The following is a 27,577-nucleotide window of genomic DNA, read 5'->3' as shown; positions in this document are numbered from 1 at the left end:
CACCCCTCTGCCGGCTTTGGCAGGCTCACTGTGGTGCCCGCGGCCTGGCCCCCCACCAGGGCTTGTCCTGGCTGCTGCATCGGCTCGCTGGGGTGGCCGCAGCGCGTTCCCCTCCTGGCGCGCCACCTCCGCTCACGCAGGTCTCTGCTCCCATCGCAGGCGCGCACCGTCGCGGCAGGGCCCCCCGGGAACAAGGATGCTGTGAACAAGTCTTCACAAACCGGTGCTTTCACTTCTCTCCGGTCGGGACCTGAGAGGTGGGGTCCCGGGGTCACCGGGCAGGTGGTGGTTTAACCTGATACAAAACCAGCACGTTTTCCAAGGTGACTGTGGCGCTGCTCGGAGCCTTCTCCGCGCCCCTCCCAGCCCAGGCTCTGCTGCCCCATCATGCTGAACCGGCAGACAGGGCTGTCTCCCCGGGGGCGCAGTGCCGGGCCTGGCCCTCAGAGGGCACTGGGCGGGAGGACCCCAGCCTCTGCAACCCCGCCCCCGAGCCACTGCACCTCCGCCCCCCCCTTGCCCCGTAGTCTCTGCACCTCCTGTCCCCCCCCCAGCCTCTGCACCTCCCGCTCTGTGTTGTTTATTCAGCGTACAAAGTCCTTTGTCATATCTGTCCATGAGCAAATTTTCCTAGTCTGTTTGGCCTGTTCATTTTATTGCAGAAAAACACAGAATTTATCACCTTAAACATTTTTAAGTGTTTTCACTCTGCAGATTGTGTCCTGTGATGCACACAACCTTAAAGGGCGGCAGCACAGCTCCGCGGCCCCTGGGGACGTGCCGCGTCGGCCCCGGTTCTCGCGGTTCGGCTGCGGAGACCTGGTGCGGCCGGCGCACCCCGGGATGGCTCCCGAGTGGGGGCCCTCGGGGAGAAGCCCCCGGGCAGACACAGGTGCAGAGCAGCAGCGCGGTGACTGAGCGTGCAGAAGGGGCCCCCCGGGGGGGGGCCGGGCACCCCGTTGTCCATGTGGCAGCCCTCCCGCCAGCCCTGCCGCCCCTGGGTTGCAGACGAGGCCTTTGAAGAACTGACGAGGTTGACGCGAGGCTGTCAGAGGGGGTCCCCATCCAGCCCGACCCGCGACCTCAGAAGAAGAGGTTCAGACACGGACCCCAGGAGTCAGAGGCCGAAGGGAGGCCGCGGGACACCGCGGGGAGAGGCCTCGGGAGGAGCCAGCCCCGCCGGCGTCCTGACCTCGGACGCGCCGCCCCCGGTGGCTACCGCAGTCCCGGCAACCACCTCGACCCGACAGAACTGATGCGCTGGAGGGTAGAAGAGCCTTATTTTGGTATCGGTCGGAGTAACACGTGGAACCAAAATCAGGTACAGAAAGAGGCTCGCTCTGGAGAGGGAGCACATCGGGGTGCCCGCGTGGTCCGGCGCGGCCTCGGGGCGCCGGTGCCCAGACACGGAGGCAGATTCCAGATCCGTCCCCGCTCACCGCCGGCCCACGCCACCACTTTCTTCGTGGGCACTCGCCCTGGAAGCCTCCGCCCCGGGCCCTTCTGAACGGGGTGCGAATGGGCTGCCTGGGATCTCTGCCCACCTTCCGCCCCGCAGGGAGTGGACACCGAGGGGGGTCAACAGCGCCGGCTCTGCTGGGGCACCGGGGTCTGCATGGTCGCCCGGGTCGCCGGCGCCACCAGCTGGGAGGCGCATGGAGTTTGCGCGCCGGTCGCAGATACTCAAACACCTGGGCGGGGTGGAGGTCCCGGGAGGCGCCCCGAGGCAGGAGCCTCCCCGCTCGCAGGCCCCGCCCACATAGGCCTGGACCTCCGCAGGCCGTCACCGCCCCCTCACCTCCGGGCAGACCCAGCTGCACACGCGAACCCACAGGTGCTGCCCCCCAGGGAGGACGCCCCCTGCTCCCAGCAGGCCCCGCCCACCGCGGCTGCCCTTGGCGCTCTCCGCCGCCTCCCCTCAGTCCCGGGTTTGCGGCGTCCGCAGAGCCCCCAAAGTCCCCTGGGGTCCCCCGCACCCTGTCCAGTGCCCCACAGCCTCCTCTGGTCCCCGAGGTAGCCTGGCCCGGCATGGCGCGCGCGCTGGGGCCCGAGCGGCGGGTCCTGGCCATCTACACCGGCGGCACCATCGGAATGCGGAGCCAGCGCGGCGGTGAGTCGGCCTCCCGGGCGGATTGGGTGGCCCTCGCGCTGTCGGACCTTCCCGAGGGCGCCGGGCGCACCCGGAGCCCGCCCCACGCCAGGTGGCTGCACCTGGAGGGCTGGGAGGAGGAGCGCGTGCGGGTAGCAGGTCCTGCGTGGCTGCCAGTCCCGAGAGCCCAGACCCGAGAACCGTGGGAAGGAAGCGGGGCTGTGCGGCCCCCAGACCACTGGTCTCGCCCCTTCCCCAGCTAACAAGCGGCCGGCAGGTGTCTAGCGGCTGCCAGCCCCCTTGCTAGGAGGGGGGCCGCCCTCCAGTCCACCCATTGCCTGTTCCAAGCGCCTGGCCCGCCTGGCCCTGAGGGATTGACCCCTCTGGGGACACACTGGTGTTCACGGGCAGGTGGCTTTGGGAGTTGTGGCAGTTGTTTCTCTGCCTCTCTGGCATTGGCCTGATTGGAGCCAGAAAGGGGCAGGCTGCTGGGGCAGGGGCGCTGCCTTCAGGGAGGGACCTGGTTTGGGGGGCCTGGGGCCCCGCAGGGGTGGGAAGACCATCCATAATGTCCCAGGACAGCAGGAAGCTGCACGTACCTTCCACAAGGCTCCTTGTGGCTTTGTGATGTGTGAGGGCCCAGACAAACCCTCACCCTCATTCTGGAACCTCTTTTTCTACACCTTTGCTGCCCACTGGTTACTGAGTCCTGCTCCCATGGCCGCTGGTCCTCCTTTGCCCCCTTCTTCCTCCCCAGCACCCCCTAACCAGCTGCTCCTTCCTGCTGTCCCAGGTGCCGGTCACACCTGGGCAGCCCCAACACCTGGCCCTGGGGCGTCCTCCCACTGGGACCCCCTCCCCACTCCACTTCCCAGCCACTGGCCCTGGCCTCTCCATCCCTCAGAACTAACTCAGCTCCAGCACCCATCCAGGATCTAACAGAGTACATCCTCCTTTGCCCTTGTCAGTCCTTGGGCCTCTTCCTGTCCCTTCCTACCTCCTTCCCAGCTGCTTTGCACTGAAGCAGCTGCTCACACGCCCTCCGCCCTGACGGCTCTTCTCGGCCCTTGGTCCCTGGTCCTTCATCCCCACACCCACCAGTCAGTTCATAGACGTTGGCGAGACCCATGAGTGTTGGGCCCCAGGACTGAGCCGTGCAGAGGCCTGTCCTGCAGAGGCTCAGACACCGGGGACAGGGGTGTTCACATCCCGGCGCACAGCCGCCCCAGGGCCACCCGGAGCCCGCCGTCCGCCGCTGTGTCTCCTACGTCTCTGATCGGGGCAGCCTGCCAGTTGGTGAATGCCCGGAAGCCCCGGTGGCGCCCACCCACAGGGCCTGTGGGTCCCTCAGCGCGGTGCGGGCAGGGGCAGGAGCCGACCTCAAACCAGCAGCTGCACGGGGACCAGAAGCTGGTCGCAGAGGCACAGGGCTGCGGGCACCTGGCGGCCGGGACCCTGCGTGTGCATCCGGAAGGGCTGGGCCCAGGCAGGGCAGCGGGGCTAGGGCAGGGGGTGGGCACCTGCCCCCTTGCGGGCTGGCCTTCCGGCCCATCTGGGGCATGTCCACCCTGCCACCCCACCCCGGGCTTGGCATGTGTCCAACCGCAGCTCTGTGGAGCTCAGCACGTGGTTCCCAAGGGTCCAGGTGACGGAGAAGGTGGGCTCTGGCCCTTCTCCCATCCCGCCATGGACCTATCACGTCCCCACCGTGCCCCTGTCCCAGGCCCCAGGGGCTAGAGGCAGCCGCCTTGTGGCTCTGCGTTTCCTGAGAGGCCACAAAGGCCACACGTCTGAAAGGTGACCCAGAGGCCTTACCTCTAGAGAGTGAGGCCCATGAGACAGAGTCTTCAGGTCCCTGGGGAGGCAGGGGGCCTGATGGGTGGGCTCAGAGCAGTCAGCCTGCCCAGCTGGAGGGAACACCAGTCTTCTGGGCCCTGGGGTCCCGGTGGAGGAGCTCCCATGCTTGGCAGGGCCTCAATGTCCACTGGGGTCCCGGCAGCATCTCCCGGCTCCTTGCAGAGGGCTCTGCATCCAGACAGAACCAGCCACTCAGCACCAGGCCTTCCCATGACCTGACCCCTGTCGTACCCTTCCCACTTCAGGAAGGTAGTCAGGGGTCAGGCCCCAGGGGCTGAGGGAGGAAGAGAGCTGAGGCCAGGTGTCTGCAGCCCCCCTGGCAGAGGAGAAGCTCGGGAGCTGGGTGCCAGGGCTGTGTGACCTCTGACCCCAAGGGACACCAGGGATAGCTCTTGGGCCTGCCTGCAGGTTGTCTGGTGCTCAGTCTTCAGGGACATTGTGGTGGCCTTAGGTGTCCAGGGAGAAGGGCAGCACCCAGGCCAGGGGAGAAACAAGGTGAGCCAGACTCAGGAGCCAGCCTGGGGGCCTCGGGAAGCCCCCGCTCTCTTCAAGCCCCATGGGGGGTCGATGAACTTAGGACTGCAGACATCCCTGTCAATGATTAGCTGGCCTGGCACTGCTGACCTGGGACCTGGGGGCAGGGGTGGGAGGGCAGCCACGCCAGCACTGTTAGATGGCCACCGTGGGGGACATTTCCGCACCTGCTGGTAAACAGCGGCCTGCAGGGCCCTGCCAGGGGTCAGGACAGCCAGGGGAGGGCACAGGGTGGCAGCTAGGGACGCCCATGGCTCACCCCTCCCTGAGTTCATCAAAGGTGTCACAGGTCAAGGGGCACCATGAATCCAAAGGCAGAGGTGTCCAGGCGGCTGGCCAGGCAGCATCACAGCCAATGCACCCAGAGGCCCCCCCTGCCTTGGGGGGAGGGGCAGAGCTTCGGGCTAGGAGGCCGAAAGAGGTCGTAGCAGCGACTGTCGGTCACCGCGACGTAGCATCTGTGTCCCTGGCCTGAGCCTCCTTCTTGAGCATGGTTCCACACGCTCTCCAGCTCACATTCGTGTGGCCTACGTCACAGGTGGCTCCAGGGCACCTGGGCGTCCTCGGGGTGAGTGGTCTCTCACAGAGGACTCGGCTCCCTGTGTGCGAGGCCCAGGCCCAGGCCCAGGCAGGGTTGCCTCTGTTTTTTTGGGCCTGAAACCTGGGGGGCCCTTGTTAAGAAAAATAATACAGTTTTTCCCTGACTGGGTGGCTCATTGGGTTGGAGCATCGTCTCATAAACCAAAAGGTTGCAGGTTTGATTCCCGGTCAGGGAACAGGCCTGGGCTGTGGGTTCGATCCTCAGCAGGGTGCGTATGGGAGGCAACCAATCGATGTTCCTCCCCCCCCTCTCTCCCTCCGTTCCCCTTGCTCTAAAATCAATAAGCCCATCCTCCGGGGAGGATAAAAAAGGATGCAATTTACAAAAGTCAGGCTTAGGTGTGAAGATGGATATTTATTTAGAAGGATAAGGGAAATCACATAAAGCCAAGAATGTCACAAAACCAGAAAAATATTTGTTTTTAACAAGAGAAAATACGCATATTTAAGACATAACTATTTAGGGGGACCCTGCACATGCACAGGAGGTTCCAAGGTCAAAGGGAAAGCTGGGCAGCTGCGGGGCCCGCAGAGCTCAGCCTGCAGTGTGAGGACACAGGGATTCAATGCGGTGCCTCTGGGAGCAGAGGGACCACCAAGGTTCGCTGTGACAGTGACCCAGAGCGGCCGGGCTGACAGGGCGGCAGAGTGACCTCCTGCGGGGGCGGCAGGACTGAAGTCTGTCTTATTCTCTCCTCTTAGGCACCTCTTCCCTTTAAATTTTTTTTTTAAGTCTTTTAAAAGAAATCTTTCAATGAAGCTCCTTTGAAAATTTTCCACTCCGTGTGAGCTCCTGCAGCCTCAGAAAATCTTCTAAGAGTTTGTTTGCACCAAACTGACGACAGTCACCAGGGAGCAAAATCTCAACGGTTTGGGAAAATGCTCCCGGGAATGGCAGTTTTACAGCTTATTTTATGCATTAGAATCAGAGGGGAAGACAAGGGGGGGGGGTCACGTGAGTCCATGGGTGGTAGACTAGGGGGGCAGGAGAAAGCAAAGCGGGGAGACCTCTGGGATTGGATAACAAGTAAAAGGAGAGACTCGGGCGTCTCCTGCACGGGTGGGGGCAGGACAGTGCACACTTGCAGCTCATGGAGTCGGTGTTGGGGGGACAGGGTGGCGGGAGGGTCCTGTGCTCTGGTGCCGGCCGGGCAGCCGGAGGGGCTGGGGAAGGAGACGCCGCTGACATTTCGAGGGCGCGCCGCCTGGGATGCGAAGTGGCAGGCCCGGTTCAGGTGGAGACTGACCTTCGCCAAGGGGGCTGCAGGCCTGGGCTGTGATGGCCTGCCAGGACTCGCCTTCAGAGGAGGAAGTTCTGCCGTCAGACCCTCCCGTGAGGTCCCTTTCCGTCTGAGGCTGTAAGGCGGCCACACAGGCCCCCCGAGCCCGTCGGGTTTGGTGTGTGGCCGCTTTCCCGTCCCCTTGGCTCTTGTTCCATTTGCTCAGTTTGGAAACCTGGACTTCCAGGTGCACTTTTAAAGTACTTTTGTCCAATCGGAACACTTCTCATAATGGCCACGGTAAAGCGATGGGTCTTCTTGAAGCAGCCTGGCCTGTCACACGGTGGTGAGAACTGATGCGCAGACAGTGTGCAGCCTGGGAGCAAGCCCCCCACCCGGGAGTGACCACTGACCCTGGTCCCGGGGGTGTCACGTGATTCAGCCAAGGCCACTTCTCGACGGGGTGGGGTGGGGGCTGGTCATCCTCACTGCTGCAGCCAGGTGCCCAGCACCACCACACACAGAACCTTGGTGAGTCGTCAGCTGCCCACTCGAGGTCCTGGTGCTGGTGAGGAGCGTGTGGGGCAGAAGGCCGAGACCTCCAAGGCAGTGACCATTCTGGGAGCTAGTGTGGAGGAGTCCTTTCTTTCTAGGAGACAAACCTGTGACCTTTTAGGGTTTGCTTGGAGCCAGATCTGCCAGGGCCTCTACGGGGGCCCGTTTCTGGGACAGGGAAGCTGCGGGTGGAGGGCTTGGGCTGGACCCTGGAGGGGCCACACACAGCCCAGCAATGGAGCCAGGGCTGTGGAAGGCATGTGGGCACTGGTGCTTGGACATCAAGGAGAGCTTCCTGGAGGTGGTGCCTTGAGCTGGAGTGAAGCACCTGACAGGTCAGAGAAAGCAGGGGTAGGGGACTTCCTGGCAGAGCCAACAGTGTGTCTGTGGGTGTTCTGAGAGGTGGACACAGGAGAAGAAGGCCACCGAGGGCTGAAGCCCCCTAAGCCTTGGCTGGGTTGTGGGCCGACCTGAGATGGGCCTGTGGCAGCTGCAGGCCCATGTGCCTAGCCTCTGAACTCCTACGAGGACCGGGGTTCACCCAGGCCAGCCCTGGTCCCTGCCACACAGCCCTGCCAAGGCCTGGCCCCCAGCATAGGGCTGCCAGTGCCCAGCACACAGTGGAGGGCCAGCGGCTGCAGGAGCCAGTGGTGCCAGCCCCTGAGCCCCTCTCCCCTGCAGTGCTGGTCCCCGGGAAGGGCCTGGCTGCCGTCCTGAGGACACTGCCCATGTTTCATGACGAGGAGCATGCACGGGCCTGTGACCTCCCCAAGGACACCCTGGTGTTGCCGTGAGTGTCCTCCGGGGTCTGGGACAGGGATGAGGGCCAGCTGTCCTGGGGGGGGGGGCCTGGATGCAGGGGCCCTGCTGGGCAGAGGGGGACAGGGTGGTCCAAGGGAGGAGGGGTCTGAGTGGGAGCCGCCCTTCTGCCTCCCGCAGGCCAGCCAGCCCTGGCCAGAGGGTCATCTACACGGTGCTGGAGTGCCAACCCCTCTTCGACTCCAGTGACATGACCATCACCGAGTGGGTCCAGATTGCCCAGACCATTGAGGTAGCTTCGCAGTGTGGTGGGGCTGAGACTCTGGGCGGAGCTGGGGTTGTGGGCGGGGCTGCATGTGGGCGGAGCCGGGAGTGTGGGTGGGGCTGTCAGCCAGGCAAGGCCAGCACCCCGCGATCTGGGGTCAGTGGTAGGGTCTGCAGCTTCAGGAGAGTATGAGATCCTGGGTCACACCTCAGCTGCAGGGCCGCTGCAGCCGTTTCCCGTGCAAGGGGAGGGTGGGCAGTGAGGGCCACGTCCTTTCCTGGGAGAGGGGACTGCCCGGACAGCGGTCCCGTTTGATCCTACAGTTGCCTCGTCCCACTTAGTGTCCTGGGCTGGGATGCGTGCTGCTTCCCCGCGGACTGAGAAGCCCCCTACCTGGTGGTCCCCCTCTGTCCCTCCCACGCCCACCCTGGAGCTGTGACCTTAGTGGGTTTAGGGCCCATAAAAGGGTGCAGAACCCTGCAACGGGGCGCCGTGGCTCACCGCATTGAGTGTGCATGCCTGTCCCTCGGCCAGAGGGCCCCCCCACCACTGTCCTCTCTACTCTCCCCACCCCTGCCCTGCGCGATCCTGGTCCTGGCTCCCAGGGGTGGGGGGTGGGGACTGCCCACCTTCCAGGCCCATTTCTCACTTGCCCCGCTGGAGGCTCGCCCCACAAGCTCCCTTCTCTGAGCCACAGTCACTCGCGGGTCTCCTGCCTGGGGCAGAACAGCGTTTTGGGCCTCACCACGCCCCCCTTCACTGGGAGCCTCGGAGCAGTGGTGGCCCTGGGCCTGGCTCTCCTGCCCTGAACGGGGCCGCCGGCTACCAGCGGGCTTGTCTGCAGCCATTGTCTGGGGCAGTCTCTCCCTGCGAGGTGTCTGAACGCTTTGCTTAATAAGCACACGTCTGCAGACCCCGCTGCGGGGGCGGCCACCGGGCACCCCGCACCCGGGAGCTGCGCGCCGAGGCCTGCGCGGCCAGCAGGTGGCGCCCCAGCCTGGCCTGTGGCTCCGCTCTGCAGCCCCGCCAGCTAGCTCGCTGCTTACGATCAGGGTTCCCGCAAGAGGGGCTGGGTCCCTTGGCTCCCATAACTGTGCACCTCACAACCACCGAGGCGCAGTCTAGGTGGTGGCTAGAGGATGTCCATGCAGCCAGCCTCCCTCCTGCAGAGCTGGCCGGCATGCCCAGGAGGGCTGTGCCAGGAAGGACCCTTCCCCGGTTTGCTTGTCAGCACCCTGCCTGTCTGCCCCAGTCACCGGCCAGCCCTCAGCACCGGCTGTATCTCCTGTGCCCACTGTGTCCACGCCTGGCCTGCCCACTGGACCTCAGGGCTCTCAGCCTTGCTCTCCCCAGGGCCCCTGCTGCCCCGGGTGCTGCCACTCGGTGGGGGCTCTGGCTGGTCCCCCACTGACCAGTGTTCTTGGGAGTCCTGACTTGGCATCGCCTGGGGGTGATACCAGCAGGAAGTCCAGTGGGGGGACCTGCTGTCTTTGGGGCACGTCTAGATCCCCAGCACAGCCGGCTCACATCGTAGTCAGGACTGAGGCTGTCTGGGGCAGGGAGAGCAGAGAGGACCTCCAATGACGGGGGCCCCGCGGCGATCCGCCCCCCGCCCTGCCCCGAGTCTGCGTGTGGCCCCTGCCTTTCCCTTTGCTGAGTGGAGGGCCCCGGTCTCTGTTCGGGGCCTGACACGCACCCTGCCGCAGAGGCACTATGAGAAGTTTCAGGGCTTCGTGGTCATTCACGGCACCGACACCATGGCCTTCGCTGCCTCCGTCCTCGCCTTTGTGCTGGAGAACCTGCAGAAGACCGTCGTCCTCACCGGGGCCCAGGTGACACCCCAGGCTGGCCCCGGCCCCGGGCGCAGTGGGTCAGGCCTCCCACGGCCACAGTGGGGAGGCAGCGGGATCCAGGCGGTGGCTTCAGGCTCCGCCCTGCAGCTCCCAGGAGGCTCCTGTGCTGCCCGGCGGTGCGTCCATGTGCTGGTCCTGCCTGGGCAGTGAGGGAGCAAGGGTCTGGGCCGGTGGGAACGTGCGCTGGTGGGCGGGAGGCCTGTAGTGAGTTCCTCCCAGTGTGGAGACCGGCGGGGTGCGCTGTCCTGGGGCAGGGCCCGCAGACCTGTCTCCAGCCGGCCCAGCCCGCCCCAGCCCTCCTCCCGCCAGCCCTGCGGGGGACTGGCCTCAGCTCCCATCTGCGGCCCCTCCTAGGTGCCCATCCACGCCCTATGGAACGACGGCCGGGAGAACCTGCTGGGTGCCCTGCTCATGGCGGGCCAGTACGTGATCCCCGAGGTACCTGCCCTCCACCTTGTGAGGGACACGCACGTCACATAGGAAAAGTTGGGAAACAGAAAGCTGAAGGGCACAGTCACCCACGTTTCCCTCCTGGAGCCGTGGCCTTAGTCCATGGTGTCCCCTCCAGATTACGTGTCGTCTGTTACACGTGCGTCCGTGTCCACAAAAACAGGTGGTTCCGGCCCAGTTCTGAGCCAGCTTTTTCGCTCCTCAACACCTGTCCCGTCTCCTACTCACGAGACTTCCGGCCCCTCACCGGGCAGGGCGGGGGCAGCTCACAGAAGGGCATTGCAGCCCCCTCACGCCGCGGCCCCTCCCTTCCCGCAGGTCTGCCTGTTCTTCCAGAACCAGTTGTTCCGGGGCACCCGTGTGACCAAGGTGGACACGCGAGGGTTCTCAGCCTTCTGCTCCCCCAACCTGCTGCCTCTGGCTGTCGTGGGCGCTGACGTCACAAGTGAGCTGGCGGGATCAGGCCGGCAGTGAGGCGCCTGCAGGTCCCTGCAGGGAGCTGGGTGGGGAGGCTGTGGGCTGGGCTTGGGAGAAGCTGGGGCTACTCAGAGAGGATGAGAGGCCCCAAAGGGTAACCTGGAGGAGGAGCAGGTTTGGGGGACTTGTCCCCAAGTGTCCCCTTGGGTCAATGGCTGCCAGCCAAGGAGTCCCTCAGTGACTGTGTCACACACTTGGTCCTCAGGGACATGGTTCCTGAAGTGGGACTTTCTCTGTCTCCTGGGCCTGGCGGGCAGCCCAGCACCGTGTCTCCAGCAGGTCATGTGTCCTGAGGCCTGGGGAGGACCCCGCCCCTTGCCCTGGGTATGGGAGCTGCTGCACCCCGAGCTCAGGCCTTGCCTGATCCAGAGCCACCCCTACATCTGCACTCTGTGGAGCCTCTCACTGTCTCCTGGCCACTCGCCCACTCTGGGTCCCAAGGGGGTCATGGCCAGCTCTTCCAACTCCCACCCAGCACGCTGGCAGCACCCTCTGCTCCGGGACTGGCTGAACCGTCTGCGCGCTCCAGCGGCCGTGCTGCCAGCTGACCCGGGCGCGTGAAGGACAACCCCAAGCGTGGCCTATGTCCTTTCACTTCTGACTGAGCCAAGGGCCCTGGAGCCCCAGCTGTGGACCCCTGGATGGGCAATGGGGACCAGCAGTGGTGGGGGGGGGCAGGCCTGGCCCAGCTGGCCTTCCTGGGGGGGCTTGAGGTTTGGAAGCCTTGCTCAGGGTGGGGCCGCTGCTGTGGACACAGAGGACCCAGGGGGAGCTCCTGGCTGGGCTGCCTGAGGTGGCCTTGCACCCACGTGGGCTTCTGCCTGGACCAAGGTGGAGCCTGCAGGGGTCTGGAAGGGGCAGTTCCTAGGGGCCAGCCACAGAAAGGCCTCTGGAGGCCTTGGGTGCAGCAGGTGAAGGGACGGGCTCTTTCCTGGTGGCGGAGGGTGGGGGGCTGGTCACAGGACCGTGCAGGCCCTTAGAGCCTTCAGATCCCAAGTCAGGATGTGCAACTGTGGGATCGAAGCCCAGTGGCAGGCAGGCCCTGCTGGCTGCCCTGGTCCTGCCAGGGGGTCCTGGGGCCAAGGTGGCTAGGGAAGGGGTGACCCCAGCATGGGAAACCAAGGTGGAGAGGGCAAAGGCCACAAAGGGAGCCATCTGCTTGGCACTGAGCCCTGACTCCCATTCCAACGCTCTGACCCTGCACTCCCCAGCCCTGGTCCACCCAGCCTGTGTCCCCGGGGTCTTCCTGGGGGTGTGAGGCCAAGAACACTTCATGCACCTCAGGTGGGTGTAGCATGTCCCAGGTTCCGGGGGTTCGGGCAGGGTCCACCTGCTTGCTGGGGGCCAGAGCAGTCCGGGAGGCTTCCTGAAGGAGGTGGCACAGTTGCTGGTGCCGGCAGATGGCTTAGCTTCCCTGCCCGTGCTGGGTGGTGGCTCTCAGTCCCTCCTCTCCTATATGGGCCACCCCAGGCCAGCCCAGGAAGAAGTAGTGGGCCCCGCCCCCATGGTGACTGAGTCACACCTTATCTGCAGCTCCTGAGTGCAGTCTCTGGGGGCGAAGCCCGCTGGCAGGTGCGGAGGAGTTCCCTGGATCCCGGGGCCTCTGGCAGTGTCTCACCAAGCCCAGGCAGGCCACGGGCACAGGGACGCCGCTTGGCGGGTGTAGGGCTGAGGCTAGCCTGAGGGAAGAGGCGCCCTTGGCCCCCGGGCCGATGAGCCCCTGACGGCTTCCCACTGGCTGGGGTGCCGCGCGGGTGTGAGAACCCGGCCCGCCAACCCAGGCCTGGCCGGTTCGGCAGCTGGTGTTGAGAAACACCAGCTCTGCCCAGGCCAGGGTGTGGCAGCGGGGCCCCTGGGGAGGGGCTGCAGGGTGATACCACAGCTGGGTCCCCTCCCGGGGATTCTTGTGTTTTCGTGCCTTCACGAGGCCCCCACAGATGAGGGGCGTGGGGCGCAGGGAAGTGCGTGGGCCTGCCCCTGCCTGGTGGCCGGGCCCGGGGGGGCCCACACAAGGCCTCCGGGAGACCACGTGCCCTCCTTGGAAGCCCTGGCCTCAAACTCTTGCTACGGTCCCTCCTCCCCTTGCTCGGCCCCTCTGGTTGTGGGGCAGCCCGCCCCTGGCTGGGTGGAGGACTGGGTTCCGTGGGCTCTCGGTGGGGGTGTCGGGGGCGCAGGCCCTCTTTGTCTCTGCAGTGTAACTCCCTGGCAGTGTCAGCCCCCACCCACCAGTGCAGCTGGGGCAGAGGGCCCTAAACTAAAGGGTGCCCCAATTGATGCCCTGGCTGACGGCGTCTCCAGCCAGCTACTCCTCCCCACTGCTGCCCGCCCCCCTGCCCCACCTCTCCGACTCCGTGTGAGAGGGCAGCAGTATCTGGAAGGTTCCTCAGTTTATTGTCCCTTGTGACTGTTCTGGCAGACACAGCGGGGGGCACACAGGCCTATGCCCCAGGGGTGCAGGAGGTCTGGTCCCCCCTTGCTTCTGCGCCTGCCTCTCTGCGCAGTTTTGGGCTGCTCTCCTCTCTGGGCCTCGATTGCCCTGGGATGGATGGGGGCTTGCACCTCGGACAGGCTGCAACAGCGGTCGATGCCGGTGGGGTCATCCCTGCCTCTGCGGATCCAGGCTGCCAAGGGGCTGAGAGGTGGGCTGGGCTCCTGAGGTTCAGGGGCCACATCTGCTGGCAGCCCCCCTTGCGCCCCCTGTGGCTGGGTCCTGGCAGTGCAGCAGCCTTCAGACTAGAGACTGACCCCCTGGGAGCCCCTCTGCCTGGCAGGTTCAAGCGGCCCTGACCCTGAGTATATGCCCCCTCCACCCACAGGGCTGGGGCCACCACTACCCACCCTGAGACTTCAGATGGAGCAGAGGGAGGCTTTTCTCCCCAAACGTGAGGGGCCCAGAAGACTCCTTCACTCACTCATTTGTCCACTGACTCAGCCCTTCCCCCACCACCACCTGCAGAGCCCACGGGCCCAGGCAGGCCTCTGTCCCTGGGGCTCCTCCTGGCCTCTGAGCCTGTGCCCCCCAGAGTCCGGCACAAGCCAGAGCATTTGTGAGCCCAGGGCTTGGAGTTGGGAAGGGCGGTGGCCGGGCCAGGTCTTGGGGCACTGAAAACACCAGAGGGAGCCCAGGCGGCACGGAGAGGGCTGGAGGCACTTGGCTGGTGCTCTGGCCCGAAGGTGGCCCGCAGGTCCCACCGGTCCCTGTCCTCACAGTCCACCAGGAGCTGGTGCGGAAGGTCCGAAGGGAGGAGCGGCTGGTGGTGCGCAGCAGCATGGAGCGGGATGTGGGCCTGCTGCGTCTCTACCCCGGGATCACCGCCGCCCTGGTACGGCCGCACCCTGGCCCCACTCCCCAGCATGCCCACCACAGCCCCTGTGCCTGCCCGCCTTTCCATCCTGCCCCCATCTGCACCCCTCTTCCCGTCACCTCGAGGCCATCTCGGGCCCAGGCACAAGGAGATCAACCACATAGGGCTTTCTGTGCCTGGAACCACGCATGTCAGGGGATGGGGGGACTGTACCCGCTCCCCCACCTCCTTGGAGGCTTCGGGCCCCATCGCACCTTTTTCAGGATGTGGGCTTGTAGCAGCAGGTTAAGCATGTGTTGGGCTGCAAGGCCCTTTCCCGGAGCGCCTGCCGTGTGCCCTGTGATGGGGCACCACTGAGGAGGGTGGCGGGCTGGGAGCGTGGCCTTCTGAGAGCGTGGCACCCTAGGAGCGTGGCCAGCTGGGAGCGTGGCACCCTGGGAGCACAGTGGGCAGCCCTGCTGCTTCCGGCTGACTTAGGCGCAGGACGCGTCTGCTAGTCCATTGCTGGTGCAGGAAACCAGTCCCTCACCATCGCCCCTGGCCCCGCAGGTTCAGGCCTTCCTGCAGCCCCCCCTGAAGGGCGTGGTCATGGAGACCTTTGGCTCGGGGAACGGGCCCACCAAGCCTGACCTGCTGCGGGAGCTGCGGGCGGCGGCTGAGCGAGGCCTCATCATCCTCAACTGCAGCCACTGTCTGCAGGGCACCGTGACCTCGGACTATGCTGCCGGCATGGTGGGGTGGGGCTCCAAGGCCCGTGGGGGTGCTGGCTGAGGGCACAGGGCTAGCCGGGCCGGGAGTTCCTGCACCCCACTGACCCCGTGCCCTCTCCCTCAGGCCGCGGCGGGCGCCGGCATTGTCTCTGGCTTCGACATGACGTCCGAGGCCGCCCTGGCCAAGCTGTCGTACGTGCTGGGCCTGCCGGGGCTGAGCCTGGACGACCGGAAGGAGGTGCGAGCCCCTCAGGCTGCAGCCACGGGCACCGACTTTCCGTGGGATCCTGAGGCTGCAGGGGTGACATGCGCAGACAGTGGGGACCAGTCAGGGGAGTGTGTCTGGTTTGGAAAGGGCTCCCCAGGCTGCACAGCCTGGCTCTGGGGCCCGTGCTCCCACACAACTTCGTTGCCCCCAAGCTTAGGTCCCAGTTGTCCTCTCACCTCCTCAGGAGCCCCAGGTCTGGGACACCCCAAGGCTCCCCATGCTGCTCCAGATAGCCCCTTCTTCCCCACGCTTCCCAGGCAGGCCTCCGATGCAGCCAGCCCAGGCCTCCCGAGTGGGCAGCAGCCAGTGGGGCCTCGGGCCTGAGCTGCTGGGGTGCAGTGACCAGGGGGGCCTGGCCTGGAGGATGGAGCCCGAACACGGAGTCGCAGGCAGGGCACCCGGCCCTCACTCACCACATGTGCCCATGGGGCGCCTGTGCTCCTTTCCTAGCTGCTGGCCAGGGACCTTCGGGGAGAGATGACGCTGCCAGAGGCAGACGCGCGCCAGCCCTCCCTTCGGAGCATCACGCGGGGACTCGGGGCAGCCCAGCTCCTCAGCCTGAGCCAGGTACTGCCCAGTGCGGGGCAGGTCCCACGGGACGTGCCAGGTGCCTGCCATGACCATTGTCATTCCAGGGCACGGCAGGAAACCACCAGGCGCAGCTAGGTTCCGGTTGTGGCCCGCCTGGTTCTGGCCCAGGTCCATAATGGGGGGGGGGGCTGGCAGGGGTTCATGGAGCAGTGAGTGAGGGGGGCCAGGGCTGCTGCAGGAGCCTTTGCACTGGGCAGAACACAGCCGGCCACTCTGGGGTGGCTGGGGACCATGCCAGGTAGGCCGTCAGCACCCACCCCGGCCCTGGGTGCTGGAAGCGGGTAGCGCCTGCTCAGGGGTCTCCCAGGCTCTGAGCTCCTGGGCTTCATGGGGGGGGGGGGGCTCCAGGCCCCATGGCTTCCCCAGCCTCCAACCCCTTCCTGTTCCCAGCCAGGCGACCCAGACCCACGAAGGGGCCGAGGAGCCGAGGGCGCGCGTCAGGGTCTGGGGCTGGGGGTTCAGGCCGGACCAGGCCTGCAGGGGAGATTGGGGCATCCCAGTGCCCACATCGCACACCGAGCCCGGTCTCTGGGCAAAGCATGCAGACCTGGCCTGGGAGCTGGACAGGCCCCACAAAGCACTGGGTCACGCCCCGCAGCCCGGTTTGCGTGGGCACAGTGGGAGTGGGGACACCCTGTTGTGGGGTTCCCTGTGGCTCACGTGGGCGGCTGTGGTCAGAGCAGAAGCCAGACCGTGTATGGCCTGTTACGAGGGGCCCCAGGTGTAGGTGTGGGGCTGCCTGCGGGGCCTCTGCTGGGACCCCTGGCCTCCTGGCACTTTGGGGGGCTCCTAGACAGCTCCTCACACTGCCGGTGCTGGGGGACTTTGGAGACATGCGCAGCAGTGTTCTTATGGGGGGTCTGGCACTCCTTCCTGTGCTCCCCCAAGTCAGTGCCTTGTGGTGGTCACGCCCCAGCACCCAGGCCCTGGCCGCACAGCGGGTGGGGACAGAGCCGGAGGGTGGCCTCGTGCCCTGGACCTTGCTCTGGAGGGCACTGAGGACCCAGAGGAAGGCTGGTCCCAGGGTGCTGCTGCTCCCCACCCAGGAGGCTGACGCTGTTCAAGACGCCCTGGCGCCCCGGCTGGCCTGTGCCGCAGCCCACGCCGCTGACCTGGAGACCCTGCAAGCCCTGGCAGAGCTGGTGAGCCGCCGCGCCCGTGGGGACCCGCCCCAGCCACACCAGGCTCGGGGGCGCAGGGGTAGGACTTTCCTGGGGCCCGCCACCTCCCCTGGGCCCTGGTCCACAGGCCAGGCAGCCAGCGTGGGGTCTCACTGCAGCTAAGGGGGGTACAGTGGCTGTGCTGAGCCCCAGCCTCGGGTGCACCCCAACCCTTCCTGCCCCTTCCTTGTGACTTACCTGACCCTACCCAGCCCTTCCTCAGCGGGGGATGTGTCCTTGCATCACTCCAGGGCAGTGACCTGAGCCTGCAGGACTTCGATGGTCAAACTCCGTTGCATGTGGCCGCCCGGAGGGGCCACGTCGGGGTGGTCACCATGCTGCTGCGGAGAGGGGTGGATGTGGACGCCCGTGACGAGGACGGCCGCAGCCCTCTGCAGCTGGCCGTGAGGGGCAGGTACTGGGGCGTGTGGCGGACACTGGGCGGGGGCAGCACACGGGGGGCCTGGGCTGAGCTGCCAGGAGGGCTGCTGGTTTGCCACAGTGACACAGCTTCCTGGCAGAGCTGGGCGGGCCAAGGACCCCTGCTTCCTAGCCCACCCCTGGCCTGCGGAGGGCTTTCTGGAGGAGGTGACCCTGGAGCTGAGCCAGGCAGGCCCAGAGAGACCCTGAGAAAACCTGAACAAGACCCAAGGGATCTACTGTTTGTCCCCCAGTCAGGTGCAGTCACCTGTGGGGCTGGGGGAAGTCCCTCATCTGGCTCTGGGATGGCTCAGGCTGCACGGCAGTGGGACGGGGAGCCCAAGCTGCCCCCACCCCCGGCTCCTTAAAGGCAAGGTTCCAGCCTGAGGTGTGTCTGGGGGCCCAGTGGGGTCTTGGAGGGGTGAGTGCTTGCTGAGGTCTTGAGGGCACGTGCTGCGGGCTGGACCTTGCGGGAGGTGAGCGTCAGTGAAGAAATAAAACACGCACATACTGGTGGTTGCCAGCCAAGAGCCGCCCAGCTCGGCCCCTTCCCCTGCAGTCCTTGTGCCCTCTGCGGGGGCTCTTCTTGGTCTCCACAGGCCCTGGCGTCTCTCTGAGCGTTGCTGTCACCTGCTCTGAGGGACATTCCAGGCTCAGAGCGGGTGGCCACGCGTTGGACAGGGCGTGAGGAAACTTGGGCCCACGTTCCAATTGAAACAGAACTTGCTGGGAAGGCCTTCCAGACGGGTGGGCAGGCCTGCAGGTGTCCCTGGTCCGCAACCTGTATATGTGTGTGCACACATGTGCGTGTGAGTGTGCATGTGCATGCGCCCAGAGCAGCATCACACACAGAGCAGGGTCCAGGCATGTGCACAAGTGGACATGTGTGTGTCGGGCGGGACCCCAGCTTTGCCCTTAGCTTGTTCCCAAAGGCAGAGCTGGCCTTGCAGGGTCTGTAGCAGCCCTGACCTGCCTCCCCGCAGCACTTCTCCTGGGGGCGCGGTGGGGGCATGGCCTGCAGGGCCCTGGGTTATTTCAGGGAGGGGCTGCTCGGGAGGCGCTGCCTCTGCCGGGAGCCCTGGGCTAGGGCGCATTGCCCTTGGTGAAGGGGTGCATCCTGGGGTGCGAGCGGGCAGGGCGATGAGCTCACCCCACCCGGGACCGACCCCCACGCCTGCCTGGCTGTCACAGCATCCCCCCCCCCCCACTGGTCTCCTGTCCTCGTTCCCTGCCCAGCCCTGCTGAGCCCCAGAGGGACAAGGAGGGCTCTTCAGTGGTGGGGTGTGGAGCAAGTCCTGGGGGGGTCCCACCCTCCTGAAAGCTGAAGTGACCATGGGACGTGGGGTCCACCCTGGCCCTGTGGGGAAAGGGGGTGAGTTAGCAGTTAGGCGGCCAGGGTCTGTGTCCCCCACTGGCAGTGTGGCCTTGGCCTTGGCGAGCCCCACCCCACCCCACACGCCCCCATGGCCGCTCACCCTGCTTGGCCCAGGTGCTGTCACCTCTGGACACCTGCAGGCAGCCAGGCCCTGCTCCGTGCCCCCTGACGTCAGTGTTCACGGTTGTCTGCCTGGGTCCCATCCCCTCTCCACCCTCGGGGCGGAGCCAGCCCGATGGTCTTGGTTTCCCCAGGCCCAGCCCTGGCCAGGGTGGGTGAGCAGAGGGGAGACTGTCCTCCAGGGTGCGCCAGCCCCAGGTGCTCACCACAGAGCCATGGCCCCAGGACAGGCGGGGAGACCCCGCGGGGCAGATGGGGGAGCTTCTCCGCCAGGGCTGACTGACCCCCGGCATGGGGCCGGTGCTGGGGGACCTACACAGGGCCGCCCTATGGAACCAGGGTGCCCGCACATGTGGCGGGTGTGGGGCTCTGGCCTGGGCCGGCGGTCAGCAAGCCCTTTCCCATGGCAGGCACTTGAGTGTCATCAGGCTCCTGCGGGCGGCCGGGGCCCGCCTGCCTGCCCCGGAGCTGGAGGACGCGGGGACGGAGCTGTGCAGGTGAGGGCTGCAGGCATGCCCGCCATGGTGGGGCTGGGGCTGGGGCTGGGGCTTCAGGAGGGCTGACCGGGGGGTGGGGGCTCCGAGGCGTGGCTGCTCCTGGCCTACCTGACTCGGAGCTTATGCTGCGCTGGGTGGGCACCGAGGAGGCCCGGGGAGACAGGCTCAGGGACGGGGGGCCTGGAGGTCCCGGCCAGGATGCTGGCGGTGTGCTGGTGGGAGGGCCGGCTTGGCCGGAGAGCTCAGCCCCGCCCCCACCCCCACCCCGCCCCCACCCCGCCCCCACCACGGTGCCGCTCCAGCCTGGGCTCCCGCAACTGGCCTGGGGTGAACGATGGAGAAGACGGGCAGGCAGAAGCCTGTGTGCTGTAGCTGGGGTCGGGGCCCTGGCAGTGGCCAGGTGGGTGTTCCTGAAACTCAGAGCCCCCAGGTCCAGGGCGCAGGTGCCGTGGCTGGGATCTCAGGATGACCGGCTGGGGTGAGGAGAGGGCGCTGCCCGCTCACAGGAAGAAGACCTCGGAGCTCTGCCTGACCCCTCATCCCAGCCCTGTGACTTGGTGCCAGCAAAGCCTCACTTGGCCATGGAGGCCCCTGCCCCCTTTGGGGTGGGGTGGAAAGACCCCAGTGGCCCCGGCCTCTCCCCATCAGCTCTGGTCTTCTGTGGCCCAGGGGGGAGGGGGAGTGATAGAATCCCACTAGTGACCTGACCCCTGTTCTCAGAGAAGACAGAGAGGAGGGCAGCAGATGTGATGGGGAGTGGGGCCCGGGATGGGGGCTCGGCTGACCCTGGGGGGGCTGCCCACAACACTGGTCTTGGCTTTGAGGGGACTTCCAGTTCAGGGCTGCCCTGGGAGGTGCTCTGCCCATGTGCAACTTTCTCCAGGGCAGCAGGCCCCTCGCCCAGCCAGGACCCACCCCCACCCACCCCGACCGTGTCCTCCCTGAACCTCTGGGCTGCTCTAGACATCCCTGGGCGTCTGGGCCCCGCCCGGGGAGCGCCTGTTGTGAAATGTGAAACTGGCACGCAACTGTCAGCAGCTGGGGTGTGTGCGTGTGCTCGTGCATGCATGCCCATGTGTGTGCATGCGTGCTCACCCTTGACCTGAGTCCCAGACACCCCCACTGGGTGGAACCAGACTCCAGGCTGCCCCGCTCCTGCGCTCCTGCCTGGGCCCAGTGCCCCTGGGTCCGCTGTCTGGGGCCGCTTTGTATGGGTCGTAGGCCCCTGGGCAGCCAGGGGGCAGACGGGCTGGATGGGCACCCAGCAGGCCCTGACAGCTCCCCCTCCTCCGCTCCCCTCCCAGGCTGGCTTCCAGGGCAGACTGCGAAGGCTTGCGGGCGTGGTGGCAGGCGGGCGCCGACCTGGGGCAGCCGGGCTATGACGGGCGCAGCGCACTTCTCGTGGTGAGTGGCCTCAGTGCGCTACTGCTCTCTCCCAAGCTGCAGCCTCCTCCAAGAAGGCCTCCCTGACAGCGCCACCAGCGCGACTTTCTCTGCCCCTCCCACAAGTGCCCACACCCTCCTGGTGAACACATTTCACATTTGGGAGCTGAGGGGGACTGTCCCCCTTCCAGTCCTGGCCCCTCCCTGGGCTCAGAGTTGTGGGGACAAGAGTGGAGATGTGGGGTCCCATGTGCTTGGGCGGGAGGAGGCAGGGAGGGTGACCTGGGTGGGGGAGGTTGAGGAGAGGCCAGGCTGCTGGTCAGCGGCCCTGCGGGCTCCTCCTGCAGGCAGAAGCTGCTGGGAACCTGGAAGTAGTGACACTTCTGCAGAGTCTCCAGGGTGGGGCTGGTGTCCTGGCCCCAGGTCTGGTAAGTGCCCCCAGGCACGGCTGAGCACTCCCAGTCCTGTGGCTTGACATCCCCCACCCCTGCCCCTACTTGGGGAATGTGTCTGAGAGCTAGGGTGAGTCCTGGGAGGGGGCTGCATGCCTGTGAGATGGGTCAGAGCCCCTCCTGTGGGCGGGCATAGCCTGTAAGGGGAGCTGAAAGTGCTGGAGGCAGATGGGCGCAGTCAGGGAGGACTTCCTGAAGGAAGGACTACCTCAGATCTGGATTCTGCCCTGACACACTGACCACAGCAGTGGAGGGCCCTGGCTGTGGCCAAGAATGTCCTCAAGCCCGGAGGGGCTCAGATGCCTCTGTTCTGCGTCCTGCTCTCTTGACCCCCACCTCAGGGCTTACTGGGCTGGGCACCCCTGCCTGCTTCCCAGGCTGTGCTGACTAGGCCCCAACTGACACCTCCACCCCCCACTCCTTGCTCTGGCCTTCTGGAAAGTTCTCAGAGCTGGCTGGATTTGGTTGGTCCTTGGATCCCTTCCCCATGGAAGGCTGGGCCCCACTAACAGGTGCCCGGGCATGTCTGTCTGCCCTGGACCTCAGGAGACCTTTCTCTTTAGGAAGTGCTGCCTGGCATCTAACCTAAAGCTGTCTTGCGGTGGCTTCAACCATTTCTTCCTGCTGTGACCTGCTGGAGGGATCGCAGCCCCTCCTCTCCACACCCCCTACCCCCCACCCCGCCCTGGCTCTGGCTGAGATGTGTGCTGTTTCCAAGACACAGCCTGAGTGACAATAAAGTCTCTCTGGGATCACTCCCTCCCTAGGTCCCCAGAGCCTTATTTCAGTGCATCTGTCTGGGTCCCAGGACTGTGGGTATGTGTGTAGGGGGAGTCTGGCTGAGGCTCTAGTTCAAAGGGCGGTGACTTCAGCACCCTGGGGGTGAGGGATACTCAGCCAACCTGTCTCCAAACAGCATGAATGTATGAGCCAGGCCCCTGTGGGGGAGGGCAAGCTGCCACTACCACTGCCTGCCTCCCTCCTCCATACAACCTCTGCCCCATCTCCTCTGTCCGATTCTTTCTCAGTCTTGAGGCTTGGAGTCACCTCCTCCAGGCTGTCCCCCACCCACATCTGCTCCTGTGAAAGTCTCCTGGCAGGGACCACCTGTCCTCACATTCCCTTCCTGCTGCCTCTGATTTCCAGCAGGTCTCATCCCAGCCCCGATCTACCGGGGGCCCTTACCCATGACCCTGGTGAGCCAGGCCCACCCAGGCCACTTGCCTGGGGGCCAGAGAGGGAGTGAGCAGTACCTATGGGCACCGGTGGGGCCCGGGGTGGAATTAGCAGGCCAGACGCAGGCCCGTTGGGTGTGGTTCTCTGTGGCCACTGGAGGCTACAGCCTTGTCAGAGGCCCACGCGCTCTGGGCCTGGGCTGCCCAGGGCACTGGGCCTGAGGAGCCAGGGGAGGGTGGGGGGCTGCCTCCTTCCAGGTCCCCCAGCACCTTAGGGCCACTAACTGCCTACAGGGGGAGTCTCATCTGTTCGTCTGCCCCCTGGGCTGAGGGCCTGTGTCCTGTAGGCACTGTGCACAGGCGTGACCCCAGAGCTCGTCCTTGGCACCCACCATGCAGACGGGGCCTCCCAGGTGGGCCAGGCCGGGGGCGGCCCCACCCGCTCCCGCAGGCTTCTTAGCCTGGTTCCCAGGCCCTGGCTGGCCGCCCTCCAGATTCTCACCCAGTCTCGGGTGTGCCAGGGCCTTGCACAAGCAGGTGACACCATATGAGCATGGTCCCGGGAGCCTTTGCCTGACACTCAGTGAGTGGGGTGTCGGGGGCTGGTGAGGAGGAGGGGCAGAGGGACTGGACTCCCCAGAGCACTCACTGGGGTCCCCAGCCCCCCGAGCCTGGCTTTGAAAGCTGTCCCTGTTGGTTTCCCAGAGCTGGTGCCAGCCGGCCTGCCGGGGCAGAGCCCTGTGCAGGGGGTGGGGGTGGGGGAGCCCTGCCTGCCTGGAAACACCCACTGCCTGTGTCCCACGGAGAGAGCACTGCTGAGCTGGCCTTTCCCCAAGTGGGTCACTGACGGCAGAGCAGCTTCTGCCAGCAGCAGATGGGGGTGCTCCCCACCAGGGTGGGGCTCGGGCCCCCCACATGCTGGGTATGCAGAGTCCTGGACCAGGCACATATCTGGAAGTTTTCAGGGTCATTTAGTGTCCCTGGGTGAGGGCAGCTCCTCTGAGGTGAGTCTGGAACCCCGGGCTCTGAGGACACGGACCCCCCCCCCCCCCATCACGATGTCCTGTGCATGCCCCTGAGGGGCCCTGGTTCATCCCACGTGACAGCTGCGCTCAGGGTTCCCGCCTGGCAGCCTCCTCCCCTTGCGAAGGCGGTGCTGCCAGCAGACTGTGGGAGACAAGGGGGCAAGGCTGGGCCGGGAGAGCCGGGCCATCCTGGAAGGCAGCCTGGGCCCCTCCAGGTCTGCAAGGGCCAGACTTCCCCACGAGCTCACACCCAGTAATTTCACGCTGGGTGGGGCTTTGGCTCATCTTGAATCAGGAGATCCCAGGATGATCTCTGGGAAATCTCTATCACCCAGGCCACGAGGTACGGGTTACCCAGGGTTTTCCATCATAAAATCAGGCTCACCAGCAACCTCCCCCTCAAAGGCCACCCCTACCCAGTAACCAATTTTTTCTTCATGCTAGGAAGTTCCCCTTCTGGTCACACCTCAATACCTCCTGCTGCAGACACTCGTCCTGCCTTCCTTCTCACTAGTCCCCTCTGGTGCTGGAGACAATGACAGTGTGTAGAGATCTGCCTTGGACTGGGGACAGGAGAGATGGGGTCTTCCAGCTCAGGAGGTGGGGATGTGGGAGGGGAATCCCCAAGCTCCTTTTCTGGGTAGTGCTCCACTGTGACCGTCACAGCCCCAGCCCCTGACCCTCCCACACACACTCAGGCCTGTGGACCAGGGCCTGGAGGCCCAGCTCCACCACCGGCGCTGTGCAACTTCTGGGAAGTCACTGCCTCTCTCTGGGCCTCAGTTTCCTCAACTGTAGTCGTCCGGTTTTAGGTGCATGATGTGACCCTGCTGCACCCCCGGCGGCCCATGTGTCTGCACCAATGGCTACATGATATGGGCTGAGGACTAGGGACCGCCTCCCTCCACACTTTCTTTACCAAAAGCTTGAATCCCCAGCCCCACTAGCCCAGTGTGCCTGCCCCAGGCAGCTCCGCAGTAGCAGTTCCTGGAGGAGGCCCCGCTGGCCAGGCCCTGACATTCCAGGTGACCAAGTGGCCAGGCCAGAAAGCATGGGGGCAGGGCTACTGCCCAGTGTGGAGGGGGCTCAAAGCTGCCCTCCCCCCTGAGGGGGCGAGGGGCAGGATGGGGCTCCCAATGTGGGTCCCGGTTGGGGCTTCTGCTGCCCGCCCTCCTCTCTGGGAAGACAGTGAGTCTGAGACGGAGAAACCTGCTGGGCGCGTTCCCTCCCGACCTGTAGTTTCACTTTCTCTTCGTTCCACCTCCCACGAAGTTCCCTTTGAAGCGCGAGGGACCGGGATGGGCGTGTGAGGCCCAGGCCCTCACCCCCACCCACAGGCTGGGTCCTCCCAGCCCGGGCCTCTCCAGGCACTGGCTCCGCCGGCGTCATCCGCGCACCGCGGTGAGCCTGGGCGCCCGGATCCCAGGCCAGGCAGCGCGGGCGTGGCCCCCAGACCTGGAGCGGGACCCCGGGGGCGCCAGGTGCGCCGGGCGGGGCCGTGAGGCCTGTGAGTCAGGCCCACCCCCGCAGGGGCGCGCCGCGCAGGTACCCAGTCGCGGACGGCCCGCCGCAGGACCCACCGGGCCGGGAGCCGCCTGCCCGGAAGAACCGGTCGGGCCAGCGCGGCGCGGGCGCATTCCGACGCGGGGGAGGGCGGCATTCGGCTTAAAAGGCGCCGCCGCACTGGCCGCCAACGGACGCACCGCCGGCCACGAGGAGTCGCGGGCCGAGGGGACGCGCGGCAGGACGTCGCGGATCTCGGGGCTGGGTGGACGCGACGCGGAGGGTGGGCCGAATCCAGCGGCCGTGCTCCTGCTGCACCGTGCCTGGGTGTCCGGGGTGTCCGGGTGTCCGGGTGTCCGGGGCCGGCCGAGCGGGGCAGCACACGGCTCGTCGCGAGCGTGGCGGGGCTGGACCCCGGGCGGCGGGCTTTTCTCTCCACAGCGCGGCGGACCGCAGACTCGCGCTCCGGGTCCAGTGGTTCTTAACAGTTCAACAGTTCTGTAGCGCAATTGTGAAATGTTTAGGACCACTAGACCCGGCGGGCCTGGCAGCAGCGGCGACAGCATCAGCGACACCGACGGGGCGTCCCACGCGCAGTTCCAGCTCGGGGTCGGGGTCCGCAGCCCGCGGGGGCCAGCCTGGGAGGAGCCCTCGGACGCGGGTCCGCCCCTGCCCCAGCTCTGTGCGTCTCGCGGAAGGACGGAGGACCGCACGTCGCCGGGAGGTGGTCGGACTTTGCAGTGCCGAGCCCGGGGGGCCGCTGGGGACTTCCTGGTGCGGGCGGCCTTCCCAGCCCCCATCACCACGCCGACCTAGAGACGCCACCACCCTCCAGCGCCCGGAGGGCCCCGCCCTTCCCGAAACTCCGTGGAATTCCCAGCCAGGACCTGGCGGTGGGCCCCGGGGAGAGGGCGCGCCCTGCGCCATCGGCTTGCTGGAGCTGACGGTGCGCAGCCTCGGCCTCCCGGCCAGGAGCTGGGGAGAGGGCTGGGAATTGTCCAGCAGGAGCCCACACTTCCCGGAGGGCCGGTAGGGGCGAGCGCAGGGGTTGGGTGAGCCTGCGGGACGAAGGGGGGACCCCAGGGACAGACAGGGTGCCGAGGAGGTTGGGACACGTGGTGCTCGTGCCGCCCTGAGCCCTCGGAAGTGCTGGCTCAGCAAAGCGTCATTCCGTTCCCACCTCCGGCCAGCGCGAGGCCCACTCCCGGCTGCGGTGTGAGGCTGCCTGGCCCGCTGGACTGGCCTCACCCTCTGGGGAGAAGGGGTCCCCTCAGGGTCTCACCTCTTATCCCAGTGCTTAGGGGAGCTGTGGGGCCGCCTGGGTGTGGGTGACATGGGCCCGCCGGGGCCCTGCCCGGCCGGATGACCTTGGACCGGTGACCTGCCCGGCCGGAGCCCCAGGCTGGAGTGGGGATCGGCCAGGGCACAGGAAGAGCCGTGCAGGGGGCTGCAGGCTGCCGGCTGGTGTGGTCGCGGCCCAGGCGGTGCTGCCTGTCACCACCCAGCGCGGGAAGGGGGTTCTGTTCCCCGGGGGAGGGTCAGCCCTTGGCCGGAATCTCCCCCCTTTCCCAGCAAACCCTGCGGCGGCCCCTTGGGATCGCCGGGCCAGACGTGCCTGGTGCTCTGTGGGGTCTGGGGGTTGGGGGTCTTAGCAGCAGTGTTGCCCCTCCCGGTCTCCTGGAACTTCACTCCACAGGGGCCCCCCTGGGCCGCTGCTGGGCCGCGCAGCTCAGTGAGCAGGCCTCGGGCTGGGGTCCCCGGGTTCCTGGTCCCGCAGCCTGGGGCCGTTTTGTCTGCTGTGGATGTACGCGTTGCGGTTGACGGAAATAAACACCTGTTCCAATGCCTGACTGTGTCCTGGGCTGCTGTGCTTCCTGCCCCAAGTGGCGCTGTCGCGGCGTCTCTTCCAGAGGAGTGGAAATGGGCCTCCGGCGCTGTGGTCTCCAGGAGGCTCCCACCCCTGCCACTGTGTCCTCTCCCCAGGAAAGGGCTTTGGGATCCAGAAGACCCTCTCCTGCCTCCCTGAGAGAGGCCCTTAGGGAGCAGGTGGGGAGGGGACCTGGTCCCCAGGCCTGGCAACCCCTCTTGGGTCCCCTGGCTGGCTCCCACCCATGCCCATCTGGAGGCCCTGGTCCCCAGAAGGGGTGGAGGGCTAGGCTTGGAGTGACAGGGGACCCTTCTCTGCCAACAGCACCCCGCCCTCCCCCGTGCCCTGAGTCATTACAGACTGAGAGCCAGCGGGGGTTCAAAGCCCGGCCCTGCTGCCTACAAGCAGGTGACCTGGGCAAGTCCCTCACCCCCTCAGAGCACCCACTTCTCTCATGGTGCTCCCTGGGGGTCCACTGAGGTGATGCAGCCCAACCCCCAGACGCTGCTGTGGGGCTCTGCCCTGCGCTCACTAAGCAGAGGCAGGCCCGACGTGGGGCCTGCGCCTACCCGCCATGTCCCCTCCACCGCCCGCCCCTGGGCTCCAGACCACAGAACCGGGCCGCTGAGGCGCTGAGTCCACTCTGGCCGCGCGGCTGGCGGGCCGCCCAGGTGAGGCAGGACAGCTTAGTTTGTCCTGGGAGCCCCTCTGTCCCCGGGCTGCCCAGGCGCCTCGGGCTGCCTGTCTCCTCCACACGAGGAATAAACCTTCTGTCTTCTCCAGGCCACTGTTATTTTGGTCTCTACTAAAGTAGCTAAACCAGAATTCTAAGTCTGTTGTTTTCCGTCTGTGGCTGAGTCACCAGCGGGCTGGTGCGGAGCGCAGAGGCCGGCCTTGGGAGCCGGAGGGGCCGGGGCCTGCATCCGGCCCCAGTCCAGAGTGACGCACACAGAGGCCTGAGGCTGAGGCTGAGGCCAATGAAGAGGGCTGGAGGAAAGGGGGACACGCCCCCAACCCAGAGCTTTGGGGGACGTCCCGAGTCCCACCAGTCCCTCTGTCCCTCAGCC

General features: G+C 66.2%; 1 protein-coding gene and 1 long non-coding RNA gene across 4 annotated transcripts; one reads left to right on the top strand and one right to left on the bottom strand.

Annotated features, from left to right (window-relative positions):
• The first annotated feature begins 1,833 nt into the window (after nt 1-1,833).
• ASPG (asparaginase) lies at nt 1,834-21,708 on the top strand. Of its 3 annotated transcripts, XM_090265637.1 has the most exons (16): nt 1,836-2,110; nt 7,537-7,645; nt 7,795-7,906; nt 9,586-9,711; nt 10,087-10,170; nt 10,501-10,627; nt 13,870-13,982; nt 14,514-14,696; nt 14,799-14,912; nt 15,393-15,509; nt 16,580-16,675; nt 16,945-17,108; nt 19,019-19,105; nt 20,410-20,509; nt 20,836-20,916; nt 21,504-21,708. In XM_090265637.1, exons 1-16 carry the CDS (start codon nt 2,029-2,031, stop codon nt 21,522-21,524), a joined length of 1,716 nt encoding a protein of 571 aa, XP_090121763.1. In that variant the 5' UTR covers nt 1,836-2,028; the 3' UTR covers nt 21,525-21,708. The 3 variants fall into 3 exon arrangements, with proteins under 3 accessions (XP_090121765.1, XP_090121763.1, XP_090121766.1); XM_090265639.1 differs by lacking the exon at nt 20,836-20,916 and having other exon boundaries at nt 1,834-2,110; XM_090265640.1 differs by lacking the exon at nt 14,514-14,696.
• On the bottom strand, nt 13,028-15,284 carry LOC149990189 (uncharacterized). Its single transcript, XR_016508904.1, has 2 exons — nt 15,119-15,284; nt 13,028-14,967 (listed from the first exon to the last, which is right to left on the bottom strand). It is a non-coding gene; the product is annotated as an uncharacterized LOC149990189 (long non-coding RNA).
• Nucleotides 21,709-27,577: the final 5,869 nt, after the last annotated feature.

Source organism: Furipterus horrens, unplaced genomic scaffold, assembly GCF_987537825.1.
Source record: "Furipterus horrens unplaced genomic scaffold, mFurHor1.1.pri manual_scaffold_21, whole genome shotgun sequence".
Taxonomy (NCBI): Eukaryota; Metazoa; Chordata; class Mammalia; order Chiroptera; family Furipteridae; genus Furipterus; species Furipterus horrens.
Note: the sequence above shows the minus strand (reverse complement) of the source record. Positions and strands in the feature narration are given on the sequence as shown.